Here is a 23,245-nt window from a genome sequence, read left to right as displayed (position 1 = left end):
CTGAGAGAGGTCTGCCTCAGTGGTCTAGCCCAGAGAACAGAGGCAGAGCCAGATACGTGTGTGGTTATTCAATACACGACAAGGGGACTAAGAAGAGAAATATGGTGGTGAAGGACAGCTGGCTCGTGGTTCATGGGGCAAGTTAGATTGCAACTTCACACCTACACAAGAAAAAATTCCAATTTAAAGAGCTAATCCTCAGACTACAGAAACAGAAGAAAACAAGAGAGGACATCTGAATAACCTTGAAGAAAGCCATCTAAAGTAATACCCAAGGTGTATCAATTTGACTTTAGGAGAACTGGAAAGTCTGTACAACAAAAGATACCGTGAGTCAGGTAAAAAGACGTTTCTTACAGAGTAACAGGCAAAGTGTTAGTATCCTGAATATGTAAAGGACTTCCAGAATCCACAAGAGAAAGTCCAAAGAACAAGTGCCCTGCAGCACTCCCATCTCCTGCCTTTCAGATGATCCCAAAAGTTTGTCCTCGGTTCATTGACAAAGAGATCATCGTGGCCCCTTTCCCACGGTATCATCAGATTTCCCTGGCCACCCAGTCTCCTCCAGTCCCCTTGCTTAGCACAGTCAAGGTGGTCTTTGGAACGTTGTCTCTATCAGGCAGGACAACGGGACACCCAGCCCTGCCCTGGAAAAGTGAGTCCCTGACTGAAGGAGCTGTATGCTGAGGCTGAAACTCCAGCGCCCACTTCCCCTGCCGCTTGGAAGACTCAGCCCACTGCTGGGGACCACACGCCGGTGGACTTTGGATGCCTTCAATGAGGAGCGCTGAGTGCACTTAGCCAGCCAGCCACTTAATTGGGGCTGCAACGTAACCTTTGTTCAACGATAAAATTAACCTTGATTCCGGACAGGTATCTGTCTTCACTGAGGAGGTGTCCATGCTGTGATTTCTTTTGGCAAATGACATGATTAAAGAAATTGAATCTTGCAGGCACGTCACCCAGGGATTTTTGCCTCAGAAGACCTTCTTATTTTTCTCTCCCGCTAGGAGAGCCTCTCTGCTCTCAGTTGGGCAATTCATCCAGGAACCCTCTCTCTCTCCTCACCCCGCCTTCCTCCCATCTCCTCTTCTGTTTTCCTAAGTCATAGATTTAGGCCTCACTTTATTGCATTTCACAGTGTGCTTAAATACCCCATACGGTTCCTCGTCTCATTACAAAAGACAATTTACACGAGTGGGAAATGGCAATGGCCGTGTGATTTGTTCAGCTGCTGGACTGTGTCAAACCTTCTGCATCAGGGCTTTCCTGAAGGGTTTCAGAGAGACAAAAATGAAACCAGGATGTGATTAAAGACCCTACTGATAATCTCTTAAGCAAATCAGATATTCCTGCCATGGATCCTGGCTGGGTCACGTGGGGCTGGCATGAAACATTAAGACTGCTGGTTCAATATCTTATGCCAAAGGGATTCCATTGCTGAAAGCAAGGTGGTTGGAGATGGTGGTTTTATTGTGAGTGGGCAGGACGGCATCGTGACTGAGTGGCTGTCTCGTCTTTTCAGGGCCACTGTTACTACCATGGGCGCGTGCATGGCTCTTCGGGATCGGCGGTCAGTCTCAGCACTTGTTCTGGTCTCAGGTAAGTGACCTTGATGGTGACAAGTCCGCTCTTAAGCACAGCTACCACGGGCCTCCCCCTTCTCCAGTCGCTCTAAAGGAATACAGCAGTGGGTAGGCCTCGCCTCCACAGGACCCAGGAGTCCTCTCGTGACAACTTGAAAGCCCCGTGCCCCCCACCTCCTCAGGACCACCCTGTCTGTCCCCACCGCACCCCCCCCCACTGCAGCGTGCCTTCCTTGGCTGCCCCTCTTTCAAGGTCATCCTCAGGCCTGTACATTGGCTGCTTTACAGCATCCAAGGATTTGGGGATGATCTTTTGTCCATGTGGCTCCATGCTAAACAATTTCTGGTGTGAAAAAAAAAGGACATTAGGTATCTGCATTTCAACTGCTTGCTTCATAAAAATGAAAAGGGCCTCTTCTTACTAGGAGACAAAGCAAGCAACTGACTGAGCACAGATGCAGGTGAGCCAAGTACAGGTGTGGCCAAACCAGTGATATTAACTGCTGCTGCTGCTAAGTCGCTTCAGTCGTGTCCGACTCTGTGCAACCCCATAGACGGCAGCCCACCAGGCTCCCCCGTCCCTGGGATTCTCCAGGCAAGAACACTGGAGTGGGTTGCCATTTCCTTCTCCAATGCATGAAAGTGAAAAGGGAAAGTGAAGTCGCTCAGTAGTGTCCAACTCTTAGCGACCCCATGGACTGCGGCCCACCAGGCTCCTCCATCCATGGGATTTTCCAGGCAAGAGTACTGGAGTGGGGTGCCATTGCCTTCTCTGGTGATATTAACTAACTAGGTTTAAATCATGAAGATGAAGGACTGGGTAGACAGAGCATCCTGAGTAATATTTAAATAGGACAGGTCCACCCGCTGTGCTTGGCCTTGCTGCTGCCTCTCTACTCCACATCCTTCATCCCGGGCCCATCCCCCCAAAGGTGCAGGTAACTGTCAGGGCCCCACACAGAGGGGTCCACCTCTCCGACCAGCTTCCCCAGAGGGGCTGAGTCTCAGCGCCCCACCTCCTGTCTCCGGGACCTGGAGATCGTTCCCTCCTGTGGGTACCTGGCACAGACCACAGTTTGGCAGAGGGATCCTGTGACATACTTGTGGCCGGAGTTTCGGGGAAAGTCAGGGGAACAAGTGTTGCGGCGTCTGGGGTCGACCACCAAGGCTGGGTGGGAAGCCTGGCGGAGCTCTCTGCGTGGAGATGGTGCTCCGGAGAATGTCAGCTTCCCAGATCTTTGTGCTGTTGCTGCAAAAGCAGCAGACCGTGAGTCAACAGAGAAATTCCGGAGTTATGCAGTCAACTCTGTGATCTTGCGAGGGGAGAATCAGACCGGAGACAAAGCTGTATTCGATCAACTGCTCCCTGGCGGAAGAATCAATTGCGAGGGGGGATACAAAAGCAACTGGAGTAGCACCAGCCTGGGAGAGTTTGAGAAAGAAAATAGGGATTAAAAATCAAGTGAAATATGGTGTGACCCCAGAATACATTCAGAGCTAGGAATGTGGAGGAAAAGTCGAGCGTCCTGGGGGACGCATTAATTAGAGCCCAGCAGATTACAGTCCTGCAGAGAAAAAGCAGAGAAGGAACATCCTGCTTTGCTTCAAAAAGGGCTGATCAAAAGATGGGCAGGCAGGGAGAGCTCCGTCCTGGAAGAGAGAAGAGAGGGAGGAAGCAAACAAGTCCTCCTTCTTCACTTGAGTCTCGAAGGGGGACAGATAAGGGGAGAGAAAGGCCTGGAGATCCCAGTAGACAGGGGGATTAAAGAGGAAACAGCTCTTTAATGGAGGGAATGAAGTCCAACGTGGAAAATAGGTCATAACAACGAGCTCAGCCAGGGAGCTTATCCTTCCTTTGAAAGGACTCCAAGTCAAACGGGAAGTTCAGGCCGTAAGTTAGTTTTGTACCGTATCGTATGTCTCCCCGAGATGCCCTGCCCTCCTTAGCAGGTTTCAGCGCAGTGTTCCTGGTTCTCCTGGTCTCTCTCTTGTTTGCACTCGCTGCTGCGTGCCTCATCCCCTGCTCCCGAGTCCCTAGTCCAGGAGTATCCCCGTGACCAACGGACGCTCCACAGCACTGTCGGGCACGAGAACCAAACTGTTCCAATGATGGGGAGTGAATGCTGCCCTCACCCCCCGAGAGAAGCTCAGCGGCTGTGTTTTGTGATGGAACGGATGTCCAGCCCTGGCTCACTCCCACTGGAGCATCCACACAGCCGTGTCCCCATGTCCTGATTTGATTCACAGACACCACCCTGGCCAGAGAGAGCGTGAGATCCTGGAGGGAAGCAACTGTCTCTCGCCATGTCTCCTTGTTCTCTCGCTCCCCGCCTCTCAGTTCCTGCTCAGAAATCTGGTACAAGGAGTCTCGGGGGCTCAGAGTCTTCCCATCCCCTGCAGGCATGACGGTTAAAATTAGGCTTCATTTCTTAAGGAACCACCTTTTTGCTTGAACAAACGTAAGGAAAAGCATTCACAAGATAGATGAGGAAGCTGGTAGAGCTGTAAACTAGGCATTCGTTGTAATGACAGTTGCTTTTTTAAGTGGGGTTTACAATACCTGAGCATAGATATGCACACGCTCACAAAATGATTACTTTCATTATAATGGGTATTTCTGATTCCACGGACCATAGCACTAGTCAACTCTATCTTTTGAAAAATAAGTTGATAGACTATTTTTCAATAGTGTTGGGAGGCAAGAAGTATTCCTGCATTTTGTGTTATAGTCGATTTCATTAGATAAAATTTAGTGCAGTAAACTTTATATTACATAATTAAAATACATACAAAACATTAAAGGAACACAGCAATGTGTGTACTTATTCAATTAGCAAATAAACTCACATCTGAGTATTTGTGTTTAATTGAATTTTTGAAACTATCTCATGCTGCCTCCCACATCTAAGATGTGCTGAGAGCCTATTGTATAGTCAAAGCTATGCTTTTCCCAGGAGTCATGTATGGATGTGAGAGTTGGACCATAAAGAAGGCTGAGTGCCAAAAAACTGATGCTTTTGAACTGTGGTGCTGGAGAAGACTCTTGAGAGTCCCTTGGACAGCAAGGAGATCAAACCAGTCAGTGCTAAAGGAAATCAGTCTTAAATATTCATTGGAAGGATTGACGCTGAAGCTAAAGCTCCAATACTTTGGCCACCTGATGTGAAAAGCCGACTCATTAAAAAGACCCTGATGCTAGGGAAGATTGAAGGCAGGAGGAGAAGGGGACGACAGAGGATGAGATGGTTGGATGGCATCACCGACTTGATGGACATGAGTTTGAGTAAACTCCAGGAGATGGTGATGGACAGGGAGGCCTGGTGTGCTGCAGTCCATGGGGTTGCAAAGAGTCGGACACAACTGAGCGAATGAACAACAACTAAATTGAATTGATCCCTTTGAAGAAGTCGACCAGAAATCTCGGTTGAGAAAGTGAACAAAGGATCTTAGGAAGAAAGCAAGATGGAGGGAGCAAGACTAGAGCTGGGAAATGAGGCTCAGCCCTCCTGCAGGACCAGGGGTGAAGGGTCGCTGTGGGGTGAAGATGCTGCGGGGTCACTGGCCTCCCTGGTACCTCGCAGCCAGACTTGAGTGCTTGCCAATGCAGGTGGATGTGGGTTCTCCAGGTCTCACAGCTCAACCTAAATGACCCAGGCCACAGTGGTCTAAGGGGCTGAAAAGTCAGGCACATGGAGATGGCCTTGCCTGTGCTGTCCTATCTGCTAGAAAGGCAGGACCCTGGGCCCACCCTGGTACTGCCTAGAACCTGGCACATTATAAATGCTCAATAAATGCTGGTGGAATAAATGTGCTGTCCCCAGGCCATCAGGAGGGCAGTGAAATTTAATTCTAGCCAGTCCAAAGTTTATTTAAAAAAAAAATCTTCAAAGCATAGTAGATTATATTAAGAAAGAAATTAGATTAGAGTGGAAGTGAAGTGAATTTGACCTTGACCTCTTTTCTGTGACCTTCTGCTCCTGTAGCTTCTATTCGTCTGGGCTACACTGGCCTCCCTTCACCCTGCAGGCCACACCATCTCTGCCCAAGGCTCTTCTGCTCCCGTCACCTTCTTCCCACGGAGACACTTATTCCGTCATCCTATGTAAACATCTGTGGGGGGCCACAGCTGGGCTCGGAGCCCATCCACACCATCTCCAAGGTTGCTCTGGTCCCCACCCTGCAGGACCCCAAGGTCAAGTCCCAATTCTCCCAGGCCCCACTCTCATTCAAAGTGTGGAAGGTCCAAATCCCAACTCCTCCATCCCCAGACGGGCTCCCCTCCTGAACTCTTTTCCATTACAGGTCCAGCCCATCCCAGGCTCCTAAGTGTGGCGCCTGGGGGTCTCTGAATACCTCCCGCAGGGCCCCAGCCCCTGTCCATGTTCCCTAACCCCCGCTTACAGTATTCCCCCTTCCCCATTTCCCCACCACCACCCCTGAGCAGCCCTCCCACCCAGGTTTTTAAATTGCCTCCCACCCACACTTCCTGCCTCCACCCTTCCCTTCACGACCATCTTGCACATTCCAGAAGGTCATATTTCAAAAACACTGCTTGATCATCTAAGTCCCGCCACCCTCTGCACTCCAAACCACACAGCTCTGTAAGCTGTACACATCAGAGCCTCTTTTTCACTCCAATGCTTGTTCAACAGTGTTTCCACGGGCATTTATCCATCACCTCCTCACATGCCATCCCTGCCCAGCCAGACATCATTTTAATGTAACAAAGTCAGGGCCACGAAGTAGGTCACATAGAACCACACAAGAAACTCAGCAGAGGGGCCCAGGGAACCATGCAGGAAGGGATGGTGGGCGTGGACCTCACAGGTTTTGGGTCAGCCTGGAAGCCTCTGCCCAAGGGCTGCCCGGGACGGTGGAAGCCTCTGCCGGGAGATGTAGCCCTAAGGCAGCTTGCATCCTGCGGGCCAGAGGGTGGGGGTCACCAGTGGTTACAAGAGAAGGAGCCTGTGGATTTGATTGAGGCCAGGATGGAAGTGGGGAAGGCAGAGGAAGAGGGGCCAGCAGGAGCCAGGTCCTGGGGGCTGGGGGTTGGAGATGCCTAGAAGAGTCAGCATCATCATCTGCACGAAGCGTGTGCAGCGCAGGAAGTGATGTGGCCACAGGGGCAGCCTGCGGGCTACAGCCAAGGTCAGCGCCTTGCCCATGGCTGATCACTGTCCGGGTCCCATGCCCGCCCCCCTTCTGTGGGCCCTGCTGTCCATCCACATATATGTCTCTTTCAGTCACCGCATTCTGAGCGTGCTCAGACCTTTGTTTCACCTGCTCTCCAACTCCTTCAACCCCTCACCTGGTTCCCAAGCTGCCTCGCATCTCCAGGTCCCCCCAGAGCTCCCTTCAAAGCCCCCCATTTCCCACAGGCCATTTATCAAGTATGCTGGGCTGACTGCCGGCCTGTGGGCAGCTCTGAGTTGCTCTGGCATTTTGCACTTGGAAGTCAGTGGTGCCCACCCTGGCACAAGCCCTCGGGGACGAGAGGGGCTGACCATCCAGAGTGGCCAAGGACAGGGGAGCAGGCTGGGGACCCAGGTCCAGCCGTGGGCCATGTTGTTTTCCTAGGCCTGCTTTAACACAGGACCACACACTGGAGGGCTTAGAGTACCAGCAGGGTCTCCTCTCATGGCACCAGAAGCCAGAAGTCTGAATCAAGGTGCTGGCAGGGTTAGCTCCTTCTGCAGGCTCTGCGGGAGAATCTGTCCATGCCTGGCTGCTGGCTGTCCTCAGCATTCCTGGGCTTGTGGCTGCATCTCTGCCGTCTCTGCCTCTGTCCACGTGACCTTCATCCCTGGGTCCCTGTGCTTCTCCTTTTTCCATCTCTTACGAGGACACACATCACTGAATTTAGGTTCTACCCTAAGGCCATAATAATTTCATCTTGAGATCCTGAAATTAATCACATTTGCAAAATTCAAGAGTGGGGAAAGCTGAGCAATGACTGCTAATGGAACAGGGTTTGCTTCAAGGGTGATGAGAGTGTTCAGGGGTAGACAGGGATGCTGTTTGTACGACTCAGTGAATATACTAAAACTCATGGAATTGCATGCTTTACAAGAGGAAGCTTAATGGTTGGTGAATTAGTTCTCAATATAGCTGTTATTTTTAAAAGGAGCCTGGCTCGGGGTAGCCATCAATCATAGCTGCTGTTTTTATTATCGATGTGCCAGCAAGAGGTATTCTTAAAATCTTTTATGACAGCTTGTTTTACCTCTTTGGTCATGTCTCCCAAACCTGGTTATAAATTACATTTGAAGCAGGAACCACAGGTGAGACGTCTTTATGGGTACCACGGGAGACGGCCCGGCATTTTTGCACATAGTAGAGGATAATGAGTATTTGTTTTGATTGCACATGAGTATTTCACATGGAAATTATTTATTGAAATTAAGCCCAGGGACTTCCCTGGGAGTCCAGTGGTTAAGACTGTCTACTTCCCATGCAGGCAGCACAGTTTGATCCCTGGTGGGGGAATGAAGATTCCCACATGCCATGTGGCACAGCCAAAAATTTTTTTTAAAAAACGATGATGATACTAATGGGTTCACTAGTATCACTGCTGCTATCCCTATGTTTCAAACACAAATGGGGTGGGATATTATTTTTACCCATGAGCTCCTCCCATAAAGGAACTGAAATTGAATCTCATGCCAACTCATGATTGACAGCACATTGTGTGTGTGCACAAGTGTGTGCTTAGTCAAATCTGACTCTTTGCTACCCCATACACTGTAGCCCACCAGGCTCCTCTGTCCATGGGATTTCCCAGGCAAGAATACTGGAATGGCTTTCCATTTCCTACTCCAGAGGACTTCCCAACCTAGGGATCAAACCTGGATCCCTTGTGTCTCCTACATCCGCAGGCAGATTCTTTACCACTGAGACTGCTGGGAAGTCCTGGCCGCACAGTGTTGAGCCTAAAAGTCTTTTTCCAAGAAAATTCAGTTAGCAGCTGAACATGGAAGTAGCCAGATTAATTTATATTTTTGAATCATCGTCTTATTACAGGTCATCAAAATCCACATGCCCTTCCCTGTTTGCCTGGGAGTGGTATGAAAAATCATAATAAGAACAGCACCATTAAGCTGTGTTACTGCCTGATCCACCATTGCTTTGGAGATTAAAAACTGAATTTTAAGAAGAACAAAACTTATCTTGAGGAAGTACAGGTCACCTGAGTTATCACTTTGAAAGCTAACAGAATCAACTTAAAATTTTAATAGATTTCTCTTTGTTTCCTCTGAAAGAAAAACAGTAGGATTCCAACATTTAAAATAAGGCTGGCTGTTTTCAGAGCAGTAACTCCACTTCTCTGGCCCTTTGCCTTTTGACCTCTGCCCTCCATCAAGGCCAGCCCTGTTCTGGTCTCCACATCCCTCTTGAAATAGCACCAGCAGGAGGCAGGCAGGAGAGTGTGGGACCTGACCACCTCAAGCTTCAGATACATGAGTCAAGATTGGGTCCCACCTGTATCTCCAGCTACCTGTGTGGCCTTGACAGTGGGGAAAATGACCAGGTGTATCCTAGGCAGGGTGCCATGAGGGGTGGCCGTCCTCACCCTCAACCACCCCCTCTCCTCTGCTCCCCTCCATTCACCACCTCTGACTGCCCTGGAAGGTGGCCTTGCTGCTGCTGCTGCTGCTGCTGCTGCTGCTGCTGCTAAGTCACTTCAGTCGTGTCCGACTCTGTGAGACCCCATAGACAGCAGCCCACCAGGCTCCCCCGTCCCTGGGATTCTCCAGGCAAGAACACTGGAGTGAGTTGCCATTTCCTCCTCCAACGCATGAAAGTGAGAAGTGAAAGTGAAGTCACTCAGTCGTGTCTGACTCTTCGCGACCCCATGGACTGCAACCCACCAGGCTCCTCCGTCCATGGGATTTTCCAGGCAAGAGTACTGGAGTGGGGTGCCATTGCCTTCTCCAGAAGATGGCCTTACCCTCCCCATAAGGGCTGGTCTAGTGTTCCCCTCTGCCTCCTAATCTCCCCAGGGAGAAGATACCCACACTCTTCATCTCTCCCATACACTGGAAATTGACTTCGAAACTTTCCCCCTCCTCTACCAGTGGGAAAAGAGCCTCACTTTCAAAGTCTGCTGGATTTAAATTCCTCACTCTGAGATACTTCCAACTCCAAATTTACAACGAACTACCTATGACATATAACTTAAATCACATCTGCTTATCTAGCTTGGGGCCAGAAAGGGCTGTGAGAACATCAAATTTTAAATCTCAGAAACCCCGAATCCTTGAATTTTGTGTCCACTGTGGTTTCCAGCAATCTCTAGAGCTAAGTGATTAATTATACACAAGACAGGCCAAAGCAATTATTTAATTAAGATGTATTCTAGGCTGCCAATGGTTTGCAGCAAAGGGAAAGACTTCACCCCAGTTTCTCAACATCTGGCCCTTGGATGACTTAAAAGATAAAAGGAGATACCAGAACAATTTTATGACTGAATAACAATTTCTAGAAATTTTCCATTAAGTAGAAAAACTTCTTCAGTCATATGCTTCTCATGATTAGAACTTGGTGACATGTTTTACTGTAAGTTTTAAGCTTATTGAAATCTAATGCAAAATAGAAAATGTTGCAATACAAGATGAAATGTTGGTGTCATTTTCTTTTGGGGGCTGGAAAGTCAGTTTTCTAGCCAATCTCTCTTTTCCCTCCAAGTGTATTATTCATTTTCCACTTTGCCCTGGCCTCTTTTTTAAAAGAGCTTTTTCTTAATTGAGGCTTTTACAAAATCAACTTTAATAAACAGAAATCTCCTACTACCCATTCTTAACTTAGGAATCTAAGTTTTAGTTCATAAAGAACTTTTCAAAGAAAGAAAAAAAAAATGCAAGCCTCCCCAGAGTTGATGACCAGAGCCATGTCTGTATGGTCTGCTTTGAGATTCCTGAAGACACTAGTTGGAGCGGGTGGGGGAGTATAAGAGAACAGCTCTGTGCAAGGACTTTCTGTGGATCTGTGGGATTCGAAATAAGCCGAAACGTCCTCAGTTACTCCAGAGCACTGTTTCCCCATCTCTGAGCAGCTATGCTGCCAGTGTTGGTAACACGCAGCTTCACTCCCCAATGTTTCCCAAGTGCCTCGTGTATCCCAGTGCCATCATTTCAGTTAGACTGTGATCATCCTGAACATGACTGTGCTGTTCCTTCCACTGCTTTTGAGACTTGACAAAACAGGACCTGTGGAGTAAGCCAGTTGAATAATAATGAACAGATTGGTGTCTGTGTGGGTTTACCAGTTGTATTCAAAATAAATATTTGCCTAATTCATACCTTCTCCTTTTATGCCATTTGAGTATTGGAATACAGTCATTCCATTAAAATATAACGATTAAATGGTCACTTGTAAGGAGGTCATCACTAAGTGCAGGATGAGTGAATGGCTGAACAAATACAGGAGCAATCGTGGAAGACGTTTTCCAATCTCTTTCCTTTGGGAACAAGCTCAGGTTATCTGAAAGAAACTGATGGAGCACCTGACTGTTTCAGCTGTTACTTAAAGACTAAGCTATTTCTCAAATCCTTGGGTTCAGGCTATATAAATCATGCATGAGAACTGACTCCCTAAACTTGGAGTCCATGGACCGCATCCATGGTTTTGAATCTCCTTAAATTTTCTGCAAAATATTATGGATCTATGTATGTGTGAATTCTCCTGGGGAGAGTGTAAGGAGATTCATGTCTCAAAAAAGGTTAGGAGTCAGTGTGTTTTAAGTGTCTATTTACAATCAGATGAATTTTGCATGAAAATTGTGTTCATTTATGACTGTGGTCAACTTGATTGGTAGCAGAAGTTGCTAGATGTGTGGGAACTCTCGGAGCTGCCAGTTTACTGTTACCCAAATTTCCATTTCTCCAAAAAAAACTAATTTCAACATCAGGAAGAGCCTGTTTAAAGAATTTCCTATTCCACATTGGAAAGAGAAAGTCAAAAACCAACCTGTAGGCTAATGTTCCCCCATCACTTGAAGGAAGCTGACATGGCTCATTTCCAGGAAGTAGGACACAGCCTTAGTGACAGATTTTCTCTTCTTGGGCTCCAAGATCACTGCACACGGTAACTGCAACCATGAAATTAGAAGATGTTTGCTCCTTGGAAGAAAAGCTATGACAAACCTAGACCATGTATTAAAAAGCAGAGACATCACTTTGCCAACAAAGGTCCCCATTGTCCAGTAGTCATGTACAGATGTGAAAGTTGGACCATAAGGAAGGCTGTACACTGAAGAACTGATACTTTCAAACTGTGGTGCTGGTGAAGAGTCCCTTGGACAACAAGGAAATCAAACCAGTCAATCCAAAAGGAAAGCAACCCTAAATATTCATTAGAAGGACTGACACTGAAGCTGAAGCTCCAATAATTTGTCCACTTGATGTGAACAGCTGACTCATTGGAAAAGACCCTAATGCTGGTAAAGATTGAAGATTGAAAGCAAAAGGAAAAGAGGGTGGCAGAGGATGAGGTGGTTGGATGGCATCACCAATTCAATGAACATGAACTTGAGCAAACTCTAGGAGACAGTGAGGGACAGGGAGGCCTGGCATGCTGCAGTCCTTGGGGTCACAAAGACTTGACTTAGTGACTGAACAACAGCAAGGACACAGCCTCAGCTCTGTCCTTCTCCAGAAGGTCACACATGCCTTGGAGTCCATGAGCTAATGCCACCTTCTGTCTCTGCAAGTTAAAATATTTAGCATATGTGTCTATTTTTTAAAAGAATTTATGCATTTAGGGACCTCCTTGGTGGTCCAGTTGTTAACACTCTGAGCTGTCACACCAGGGGGCTCAGGTTCAATCCCTGGTCAGAGAACTAAGGTATTGCACAGCCCAAATAAATAAATAAAGTAAAATAGTTTTTTAAAAAGAATTTATATTTTTATTCCCAAATGTAAATGTTAGCACAAAGAGTTCTTTCTTCATTATCGTCACTCCAAAAGAAGCATGCATTGCAGGCAGACGCTTTACCCTCTGAGCCACCAGGGAAGCCCATAAGAAGCACAGTTATCTTATTAATGCTATGTTTTGTACCACGGAGCCACAGATGGCCAGGATGGGGAGAGACGTGTGAACAAAGCACAGGACCTTCCTGAAATGGTCAACCTTTGAATGGGTACATTAACAGAAGCCTCATCCTTGGGCCTGCCCTTGTCAATAGCAAGGAGCTGCTGCTGCTGCTGCTAAGTCGCTTCAGTCGTGTCCGACTCTGTGCAACCCCATAGATGGCAGCCCACTAGGCTCCTCTGTCCCTGGGATTCTCCAGGCAAGAGTACTAGAGTGGGTTGCCATTGCCTTCTCCAATGCATGAAAGTGAAAAGTGAAGTCGCTCAGTCGTGCCCGACTCTTAGTGACCCCATGGACTGCAGCCTACCAGGCTCCTCCATCCATGGGATTTTCCAGGCAAGAGTACTGGAGTGGGGTGCCTTTGCCTTCTCCGAACAAAGAGCTACTGCCATGCAAGTCCTGCCACACAGCCAGGAAATGGCAGAGCTGGAACTCAAACCAGATCGTTGGATTCGAAGGCCTCCTTCTTGGTCTTGGTGCTGAGGCATTCTTCAGGCCTCTAAAGAGCTGTATACCTTTAGCCCAAACAGACCCAGATGCAGACCTCAGCTCTTCAAGGAACGGTTATGTTGCTTTGTGCACTTACGTTACATTGGTTCCTTTATTCACACATTGCCCACAAATTAAATAAGCAAAGTACCCAAGAAAGCATCCTTTTTAAAACTTTTTTTCACTGAAGTATAGTTGGCTTACAATGTTGCATTCGTTTCTTGTGTCCAGCAAAGTGATTCCATTTTATGTGTATAACAGACTCTTCTCCATTAGAGGTTATTACAAGATAATGAATATAGTTCCTTCTGCTATACAGTAGGACCTAGTTGTTATCGATACTATATATAGTAGTTTGTATCTGTTCATCTCAGACTCCTAATTTATCCCTCCCCCTCCTTTGGTCTTCCCTGGTGGCTCAGATGGTAAAGCGTCTGTCTGCAATGCAAGAGACCCGGGTTCGATCCCTGGGTTGGGAAGGTCCACTGGAGAAGGAAATGGCAGCCCACTCTAGTATTCTTGCCTGGAAAATCCCATGGACGGCGGAGCCTGGTAGGCTACCGTCCCTGGGGTCGCAAAGAGTCGGACACAACTGAGCGACTATAATCTAATCTAATTTCCTTTGGTAACCATGTGTGTTAGTTACTTAGACATGTCCAACTCTACAATCCCATGAACTGCAGCCCACCAGGCTCCTCTGTCTATGAAATTCTCCAAGCAAGAATACTAGAGTGGGCAGCCATTCCCTTCTCCAAGGGATCTTCCCAACCAAGGAATTGAATCCAGGTCTCCTACATTGCAGACAAATTCCTTACTATCTGAGCTACCAGGGAAGCCCAACAATAAGTTTTTTTTAAAAAAGCTTAAGTTTATATTCAAACTTATATCAGAATCCTTTCAACTATTTAGGAAATTTTGTTGATCAGAATGAATAATTCAGATGTAGGAATTTTCCTTAAAAAAATAATAAATAAAGATTTCCCTTCTGAATCATGTCTGCTAATTTAGATCTAATTACTCTCTAAGCAGATGAAACATCTTTTGTCTCAACTCTTCTTCCCAACAATGTATCCTCCAGAAGTAAAAAACAAATGAAAGGCATGAAGACTAAACAGTCTATTCTTTACCATAAAACATTTGAAACAAAAAACTGATCAGACTTGTCTTCCAAAATATTTGCAAAAATAAGTCAATGCAAGCATATGGCACAGAAATGCCCTTTCCAATTCAGACCCAGGAATATAAATAAATTGTTATTTCTTTTTTTATTCTCTCTGTCATTAAGAACTGGGGTTTTAGCCATAAACAAGAAGCTGCCCTTAAAAGTTACATAATTTTTCTTCTTTCTTTTTCAACAGGGGACTCATTACATTTGAAAATAACACCTATATTTTGGAGCCAATGAAAAATGCAACCAACAGATACAAGCTCTTCCCAGTGGAAAACTTGCTGGGCACCTGGGGATCGTGTGGATCAAATACGTCTGGCCTCACTCTGCACGACAGGCTTCCACTGGCCTCCCAGACCCAGACAAGAAGGGTAGGAGGAAACCCCACATTACATCTCTGGAGACGGTGGGGGGCGCAGGGGCTCCAACTAGGGACACCCACCACTAGGCCATCTGGAGAAATTCTACCATTTGTGTCTGAGGGATGGAGTCACCCACTTTATCTAGAGGTGGTTGATATGAGGTAGGTAGAACATAATCAGACACTGAAAACTCCGTCATTGTATTGCCAATGTCAGAGTCAGACTCATTGACCTGTGCTGGGTAGAGTTGGGCTCAGAGGGCTCAAAATCACAGTTCACTGTCTCTGGTGATAACCTCCTGGGCTTGGCCCAGAAGTCTGCCCCTCCATTACACCCCTCCTTGGTACACAGGACTGGACCAGACCCTCTGCACCCTCGGGCAGCCCTCCTTCTACCGGAGGAGAAAGACAATATGGAGGTTTCTCCACAGCCAATCTGTTTTATATTAGGGTCTTCTTTAGAATTGGGGAAGAATTCCCTGCCATTGCCCACTCGCCTGCCCTGGGTGAACTAGATCTTGGTCCAGCAGTGTGGCTGAAAATGTGTGATGTTTACCCCTAGTCCAGACGCCATGGGACATCTGGGCGTCCCACTTCTCCCCCTAGGTGTCTGCTCTCTGGCCACCCAGCCCTGGGTCTGCTCATCACAGGTCTTCCCTTCTGTGGCAGGGCTGGAGACAGAGGTTGCCCAATGCAGTTAGGAGCGCAGTCTGCCTCCGGGCTAAGAGGTCACCCCTGCTGCAGCACCAGGGAACCTCCACCCTGAATGGCTGCCTGACCCTTTTACATCAGTGACACAGGGGCTCCACAGACCACAACCGAACTCACAAAAAGGAACAAGGGTAGCACCATCTGGCCAGAGGCCCCAAATTCAAAGGAGCACAACCTGATAGGAAGTGATCAGTGATTTACTGATTTCTCATCTCTGTCTTTCCCCTTCCTCTGTTGACAAGAAATCCAGAATTCGTTCATATGATGTCACTTGTGCTTACATTTGATAAGCACAACTTATCACTTGACAATTAACATTCTTTGTCTCCCCTGACTTTGACAGGTTTTCAGAGCTCCACTTAACACTCTTCATCTTACCTGACTTTGAGGGTTATACTGCTTACCACTCAAAGCTTTATGAAAATTGTACCTCTTTGTATTCCTAATCATTTTTCTCCAAACAGTAAATGTTATCCTAAACGATTTCTCCTTCTTAAAAATTTCCTGTTAGCTGTGGCTAGGTGGTGTTCCCCTAACCTGCTCTTAACTGAACCACTTCAGGACTTTTCATTTTAATTTTGCATTCATTCTTTCCGTTCTGATTCTGCCCATGTGACCCAAACTTCCTCTCTTTGTTAATATACTCCCAAGGGTTTCTACAGCCAGTGCTTGCAGCCTCGTTTTTCCTTGTTCTTCCCCATCACCCTGTGTCAGGCACTATGGCTGACCTTGACATTGACTCTCAGCAGGGGAGCGAAGATCTCAACCTCCAGGAATAGGGCTTGACAAGTACCCGCATCACCAGCAGAAGCAGCTCCAGAGAATCTCTCTTCTCCTCCTCCACCCCTTTTAGAGGGACAGAGTTGAGATGGAGTCACAGAGACCAGCCTCTGTGCTCCCAGGGCATGTCTGCTTTACATTTCAAAGGCTCTCGCCTTTGATTCCAGACCTCAGATAAGATGGGATGGGACCGTAGCCTTCACAGTCATAAACAAATAGAATATTTGCATTTTGTTTTTGAGGCGCTTTCTTTGAGTACCTCATTGAACATACGTTATCCACCTTGTGAGATTTATAACGTGACAGTTTAAGCAGCACTCGGATATGTTCGCCATTTCATTTAGAAGTGCATGCCTGGCCGGTCCTGGTCAGCCATATTTTAATTCTTTAACTAAGCTTACAGCTCCCTAGACCTGTGATTGGCACAGTAATTTCCAGTCATTTTGACTTGTAGAGAGATGGAGAAAACCTGAATAACAATGGTGTTTTGTTAATAATGCATATGGAAGCATAAATGAACCTTTAAATCAAAAGGGGGGACTATCATATGCACTTAGACGCCACTCTCAGTGTTTCTGTCTAGAAAATGTTGTGATTGTATTTACGGAAGGGAACATGTCTTTGACAGAAAGCACATCTGTATCATGAAAACAATACCAAAAATAATTTTCAAATAAGTGGAATATGTGAGAATTGGAATTGTATATGAGACTATTTGGTAAACATGAAAGGAAAGTACTCGAGTTCCATGCCGCTTGCCTGCCAGACTTAACACTGCCTTTATCTTATACTCAAAAATCAGTGTAACTTCGGCTAACTCCTCTGGTTTATGCACTGCAGCAAATGCATTTGTGTTTTCCTAGCTCTGTTCTGCCCCTACTAAATGTTAACTATTGCAAAGATGGGCTTGCAGGCTGAGATTTTTCTGCAGATGTGTGCGTTTTTCTTCAAGGAGCAGCGGGAATAAATCTGCACTCAGGGTATGCACCGGCTATAATATCAGCTTGAGCTATTGTTTGTCATTTTTACAAGGCTCTCTGTTAGATTTTAGTGAGAACCCAAGTTGCTTCCGGAAGGGTGCCTGCAGCCAGGGGCCTTCCTTGCCAGTTCCATCCTCTGCAGGTTTTTACGCCCAACCCGCAGAGCCCTGGCCATTCAGCCCTGCAGGGACTTCGCCCTCCCCCTCCACCAGCTGGTTATTCAAAAATACAAACGAATTTTAACACAAGCCTGAGCAGTCTCTAAGGAAGGTAAAGGCTGTAAATCTGCTACTGGAGCAAATCACAGAATACATCCTGAAGGCAGATGTAAATTATTGTTGAATTATCCTCCCTGGGGATTATCTGTGCTATTGTTCCCCTCCACTAGTATGGATAATTGTGAGTCACATGTAGAAGTCATTGCCTTCTCTAAAAAAGCAATGTGCACTTGGTCTATTGAGTACAAATAGCACAGCCTGTCAGGGAGACCCTGTGGGGTTTCTTCAAACGCTGCCAGTCTGAAATGGACCAGGGCTGTTGCTCTGGGTCTTCTAGACAGGCTGCCATACTGGTTTAATAGAAGCCACGGTAGTGGTGGTCGTGGGGGTGGTATTAACAGCAGAATGGATTATCTGTGAGTGAGTGAAGTCGCTCAGTCATGTCCGACTCTTTGCAACCCCATGGACTGTAGCCTACCAGGCTCCTCTGTCCATGAGATTCTCCAGGCAACAGTCCTGGAGTGGATTGCCATTTCCTTCTCTGGGGGATCTTCCCAACCCAGGGCTTGAACCCCGGTCTCCCGCATTGTAGAAAGATGCCTTACCCTCTGAGCCACCAGGGAATCCACTAGTAGTAGCTGAATATCAGAAACCAACCAGAATTGTTGGAAAACTTGTTAATTAGAGCAAGCATGTTTAATTTCTCTCTACTGTAACCACATCCCTGACAGCTCAGTTGGTAAAGAATCCACCTGCAATGCAGGAGACTCAGTTCAATTCCTGGTTTGGGAAGATCCCCTGGAGAAGGGATAGGCTACCCACTCCAGTATTCTTGGGCTTCCCTGTGGCTCAGCTGGTAAAGAATCTGCCTGCAATGTGGGAGACCTGGGTTCAATCCCTGGGTTGGGAAGATCCCCTGGAGAAGGGAAAGGCTGCCCACTCAAGTATTCTGGCCTGGAAAATGCCATGGGCTATTCAGTCCATGGGGTCTCTAAGAGTTGGACACGACTGAGCGACTTTCACTTTCTTTTCACTATAACCACTCCCACCTCAAGAACTCCTCTAAGAGGCCATAACAAGTGCCCTTACTGCCTTAGTCATTGTTAAATTTTGGTGGATAACACAGCCAGCCCTGCTATTGCTTCCTTAGCCCTGAGCTCTGAGCATCTCTCAGTGAGAACCAAGGTTCCAAAATCTCCAGATGTGGATTCCTATTGAGTCTTGAATCGATTAAAGCTCTAGAAAAATAAATACTAGCTCTCACTTCTGCCACAGGCATTTTGGACTCAATTTCGATAGTTTGTGTTTGTGCCCATTAACATTCAGTATGTCAGACTCAGTCCGTCCTTCCAGCGTTTGTCTCATTTCCTTGTTGGTTCTTCAGCCTGTATATTAGCCAGTCCTCCGAGGCTGTATTCCACGCAGATATGATCCGGGTGCTTCATCCCCATGCAAATCGTTCGTAAGGATAGTACAGATGACCTTTCACAGACAAGACCAGGGCTCAGCTCATAAATACTCATTAAGTGGTCTTAGAGCAAGGCCTGGAGTCTGGCTTGAGTCAACAATGATCTTTCTTTACTAAGAAGGAGGTAAATCAAACTTTTGAGTCACCGAATTTGCTAAACTTACCGTCTTTGCAGACGGTCCTAGATCCATTGTTATTTTATTGTTGTTGTTGTTTGGTTAAAACATCCAACTTGAATCTGTTTGCCTGGCTCCATCTTTTTACTGCCTCAAACTGTCACAAGTGGTCATCTGCTCCCCCACTTCCACCGTTGTCCCCCTATAATCCATTCTCCTCCCATCAGCCAGGGTGATATGTAAAGAACCTCACCTTCAGGGGAGCCCCACTGCTCTTGGACAGTTAGGTTACCGGTCAGCCTCCTCACTCTGGGCCCTGTCCTCTGTCCCCATCCTTGGCCGCATCTCACCCACGCCCTGCCCTCGCTCACTAGACAATAGCCATCCTGCTTGCTGCTACAGCCAAGGCTCTCCCAGCCTCAGGACTTGTGCTCTTATCAGGTTATTTCAGGGGCCTGGCCCGCAGGAAGAGAGAGTTGCATTGAGAATTTATTGCCCCCCTAATCTCAGCTTGTTTTTTCAGACTCAAGTTGAGTTCTCAGAGCCAGAGTTCTTATTGTGAAAATGTGTGGGGGCCATTCTTCCCGAGACCTTGACTATGACAACTTTGAGAGGCCAGGGAACAGCTTCCCACTTGAGCAAGACTCAAAGAATGCCTCCAACCTTGGAGCAGAAACGGTTGGGCCATTCTCAGAGGCTCATGTTCTCACCTGTTTGGGGAAGGCTGTTTGTTTCCTCAGTCTCCCCCCGACCCAAATGAAAATTGCATCAAGCAACCAGTTTCAAATGTTTCTCTGCATATCAAACATTTTGAATATGATTTTTTAACTGGATAGCCCAGATAGGTGGGAATCATGTGGAGGTAATTTAAGCCTCTCTGTGTGTGCAGCTGGTGGAAAAGGAACCTCTGCAGCCATGAGCCGGCCACTCCCCTGTGGCTTTTTATTATTATGTGGTTAGGCGTCTCTCTGAGCTTGCAATTCTCTGCATTCATGAGAAAATGTGGACTTCTCTGAAAACTGCAGAGACAGGAAAATCGGGCTCATGTGTTTGTTTTCATTATCTGGAATTGTGTATTTTCTAAATGATGATCCAAGGCCATTTGGAACTGTCCCCTGGCCGTTCATTTCACCCCTTTGCAGTCCAAAAGGTGTAAACATCTAAGCAACCAGGGCTCTCTCCATGAGTTTTTCAATGGGAGGTTAATTTATTTTTCCTTTAATAGAGCTGTATTTTCTTCTGTAAGATGAGTCTGTGAATGGTAAATCAGGGAATTATGGGGGGCAGAGTCTTCTGCTTTCCACCCCTCGGGAAGGAGGAACCACTTTAAGATGGTGTCTCATTTTGTGTAGACCAGTGGGCACCACCGGGGCTGGTCATTTTCCCTTTGTGAGTAGGTTGGTCCCCATGAAACATGCCTAAAACATATAGTTACTAAACTGAACTTTTTTCCTTGTAATGTTGTTAAAGTATGAGAAATCATACCTTTCATGGTGCTTTACTCTTCCTCCCTCCAAAAGGTTTCCAGATTTCTTTGAAGTGAAAGTGAAAGTGTCAGTCGCTCAGTCGTGTCCAGCTCTTTGTGACCCCATGGACTGTAGCCCTCCAGGCACCTCTGTCCATGGGATTCTCCAGGCAATAGTACTGGAGTGGGTTGCCATGCCCTCCTCCAGGGGATCTTACCGACCCAAGGATCAAACCTGGGTCTCCTGCGTTGGCAGGCAGATTCTTTACCATCTGAGTCACCAGGGAAGCCCTGAGATTTCTTTAGAGATATCAAAATTCATGAATCAGCATAGCTGAGCAGCAAGGAGGAACACTGCTATGATACAAACACATTTTTCTTGTAAAAATCTGTTTGGAAGGTCCTGCACCGATGGGGATTTGTTTTATAGAAGATGTTTCCCTCAGGATCATGTGACTGGAAAGCTGATTCAGACCAGGCCTTGGTCATTTTTGCTTTTGTCTGAAAGCCTGGTTGTAACATGCAAGTTTTCAAGGTTAAGCAGAATGTAGTTAACTCATAAAGCAGCGATATCAGTTATGGGGAGCCAGACCTGTTCAACCCCCATTTCCTCTGACTCCATTTTATTGCAAAAACAGGCTTTATTTTTTGCTTTTAAAGTTGGTTTTTGAGACCACCCTCCATGAATTGCTCTTTTTTTTTTTCCCCTCCGAAAAATGCCTTTGGGATTCTCCCAGTAATTCATGGAAGAGTGTGAGTGTTTTTTGAGGAAACGTGATTAAAATGTCACCCACTTCAGAGGCTGCCTTTAATGCGGAGGGAGTTCGTGCTTGGGCCGTCTGCCTCTTCTTCAGCCCTACCCCTTGATAAACAAGGTCTTTATTCTTCTCGACTATTGTACTCTTACCAAATCGCTTTTCTCTAGTCCCATATTTCAGCCTTTTTTTTTTTTTTTTCCTTGAAAATGTTTCTTTCTGTTCTGTTTCTTTTGTTCCGTTCTGGTTTTCCTCCTAATACCTCCTTCTCGCCTGGCTCAGTTGTTCCCCATTTTTCCTTTGCATCTAACCAGATTTTTCAACGATCAGCCACAAGAAATCAGCCTTCTGGCCTAGACTATTCAGTTTTCCCCCAGAAGGGCAGTTCCAGCTTAAAATACATTCTCCTCTGATTTTGTGACGTGAGCAAAGCTTTTCTCCTCTGCTTTTCTCACATCACAAAACCGGACCACAAAGGCAAAGGGAACACTGTGAAACCCTGAATTCCAGCGATTTCTACAGAGGTCTTGACATGTGCTACATCCAGCCTGAGATGCACGGCCATGGGCTTCTGCCCCAGAGTTACTTGTTTATGTGTGTGTGTTTGTTTAATGGTGATTCCAACTCGTTCTGATCCTAAAATCAGTGATCCAGCTCAAAGGTTAGATTCCTTTTTAGGGACTTCCCTGATGGGAATGGAAACTGATGGCTCCTGTTGAGCTGGTTTTACAGAAGTCGTTGGGGTCAGAGGTGAACTCCTAGGTGGAACAGAGGTGTGGGAGCCGGTGTTGTTGGTAGGGGTGGGATGTCCCTTTAGTTCCGATGCTTCTGTCGAGAGATACCGACAGTGTTCTGAAAGCCCCAGAGAGACCATCAGGGAAATTAAATCCACGTTTACTTTTGGCAGCAAAAAAGAGAGACCCTCAAGATGACCAAGTACGTAGAGCTTGTTATCGTCGCCGATAACCGAGAGGTAAGAACTTTTTGAAATTTCTTGGTTGATTTAAAAAAAAAAAAAAAAACAGCCATCACAGGGAAAAGAAAATGTTTAGCAAATTATTACATGCTTTAATTAACCTCATTTTCTACGAGGCCTTAAGAGCATTGTGAACAACCCATGGGGAAAAGTGGCTCCCTGATCTTACAAGGTATAAAACATTAAAAATGTATCTGCTATTACAAAATATTAGCAAGGGCTGCAGAAAATAAATATTAGCAAGTACTATAGAGCTGCCATAGTAGCCAAGCTCTCCAAACAGGGAGAATTATTTGTGGGAAATAGCAGATGGTTTTAGAATGTATTCTAAAACACTTTGGGGAAATTTTTAGTTTAAAAAATTTCCAATATGTTCTAAACCAAAATGAATGAATGAATGAAGGCTATAGAAACAGCAGAAAAATCCTACCTTCTGAAATAAGGCTTTATCCCGTGCTAGTTTTTTTCTTTAAATTAATTTTTAATTAGCTCTTTTTTTTTTTTTAGATTATCTTTTCTGTGTTCATTTCTTGCCACTACTACTTATCATGAATTAGGTGACATTTTCTCCCAAGCTGGCTCAACACATATGAATGAAACAGATTTGACAATTTCTCAGGAAACTGTTCCCAGTCTGGAAGGTCAGATTAGAGAAGAGAAGGGGGAATTTATTAACTTTTATCCATTCTCTGTATTGTTTGACTTGCTGCCATGAGCTTCTATTACTTTCACTCTTTAATTTTTAAAAACAAATATAAAAGAAATTTCGGAGGAAGTTCAAATCAAGTCGATGATATGAAGAATGGCTTTGGGCTGCTTTCTGGTTGTCTGTTTTCTCTTTGCCAAAACATGTCACTGCCTCCATCATTTATGAGGCTGGAAAAAATCACAAAAGTTACTGTCTTATGAGCACTTGGCTTGGGTGAATTTCAGGGAGTTTCAGAAAGTCCCTGGACAGGGAAATTACTCGGCAGAATGGGAGCTCACTTCACCATAAACCAGGGAGGGCCCTAGGGGGTTGCAAAGCCCAAGACTTCACATTTCCAGGAGCCGAGAAGATGAGATTTGATTGATGGTCTTACTG

The 23,245-nt window shown here is 46.3% G+C and overlaps 1 protein-coding gene across 4 annotated transcripts in view; it reads left to right on the top strand.

Annotated features, from left to right (window-relative positions):
- ADAM12 (ADAM metallopeptidase domain 12) overlaps positions 1–23,245 on the top strand; it is a 392,390-nt gene that overhangs the window by 262,419 nt on the left and 106,726 nt on the right. For all 4 annotated transcript variants that reach the window (XM_044935396.2, XM_044935395.2, XM_025273894.3 and 1 more), the window contains exons 5-7: positions 1,526–1,602; positions 14,522–14,702; positions 22,093–22,158. In XM_044935396.2, coding sequence (XP_044791331.2) covers positions 1,526–1,602; positions 14,522–14,702; positions 22,093–22,158 — 324 coding nt within the window. The remainder of the gene's footprint in view (positions 1–1,525; positions 1,603–14,521; positions 14,703–22,092; positions 22,159–23,245) is intronic.

The sequence above is a fragment of the Bubalus bubalis genome, chromosome 23, assembly GCF_019923935.1.
Source record: "Bubalus bubalis isolate 160015118507 breed Murrah chromosome 23, NDDB_SH_1, whole genome shotgun sequence".
NCBI lineage: Eukaryota > Metazoa > Chordata > Mammalia > Artiodactyla > Bovidae > Bubalus > Bubalus bubalis.
The sequence above is the reverse complement of the archived record's forward strand: the minus strand, read 5'-3'. Positions and strand labels throughout refer to the sequence as shown.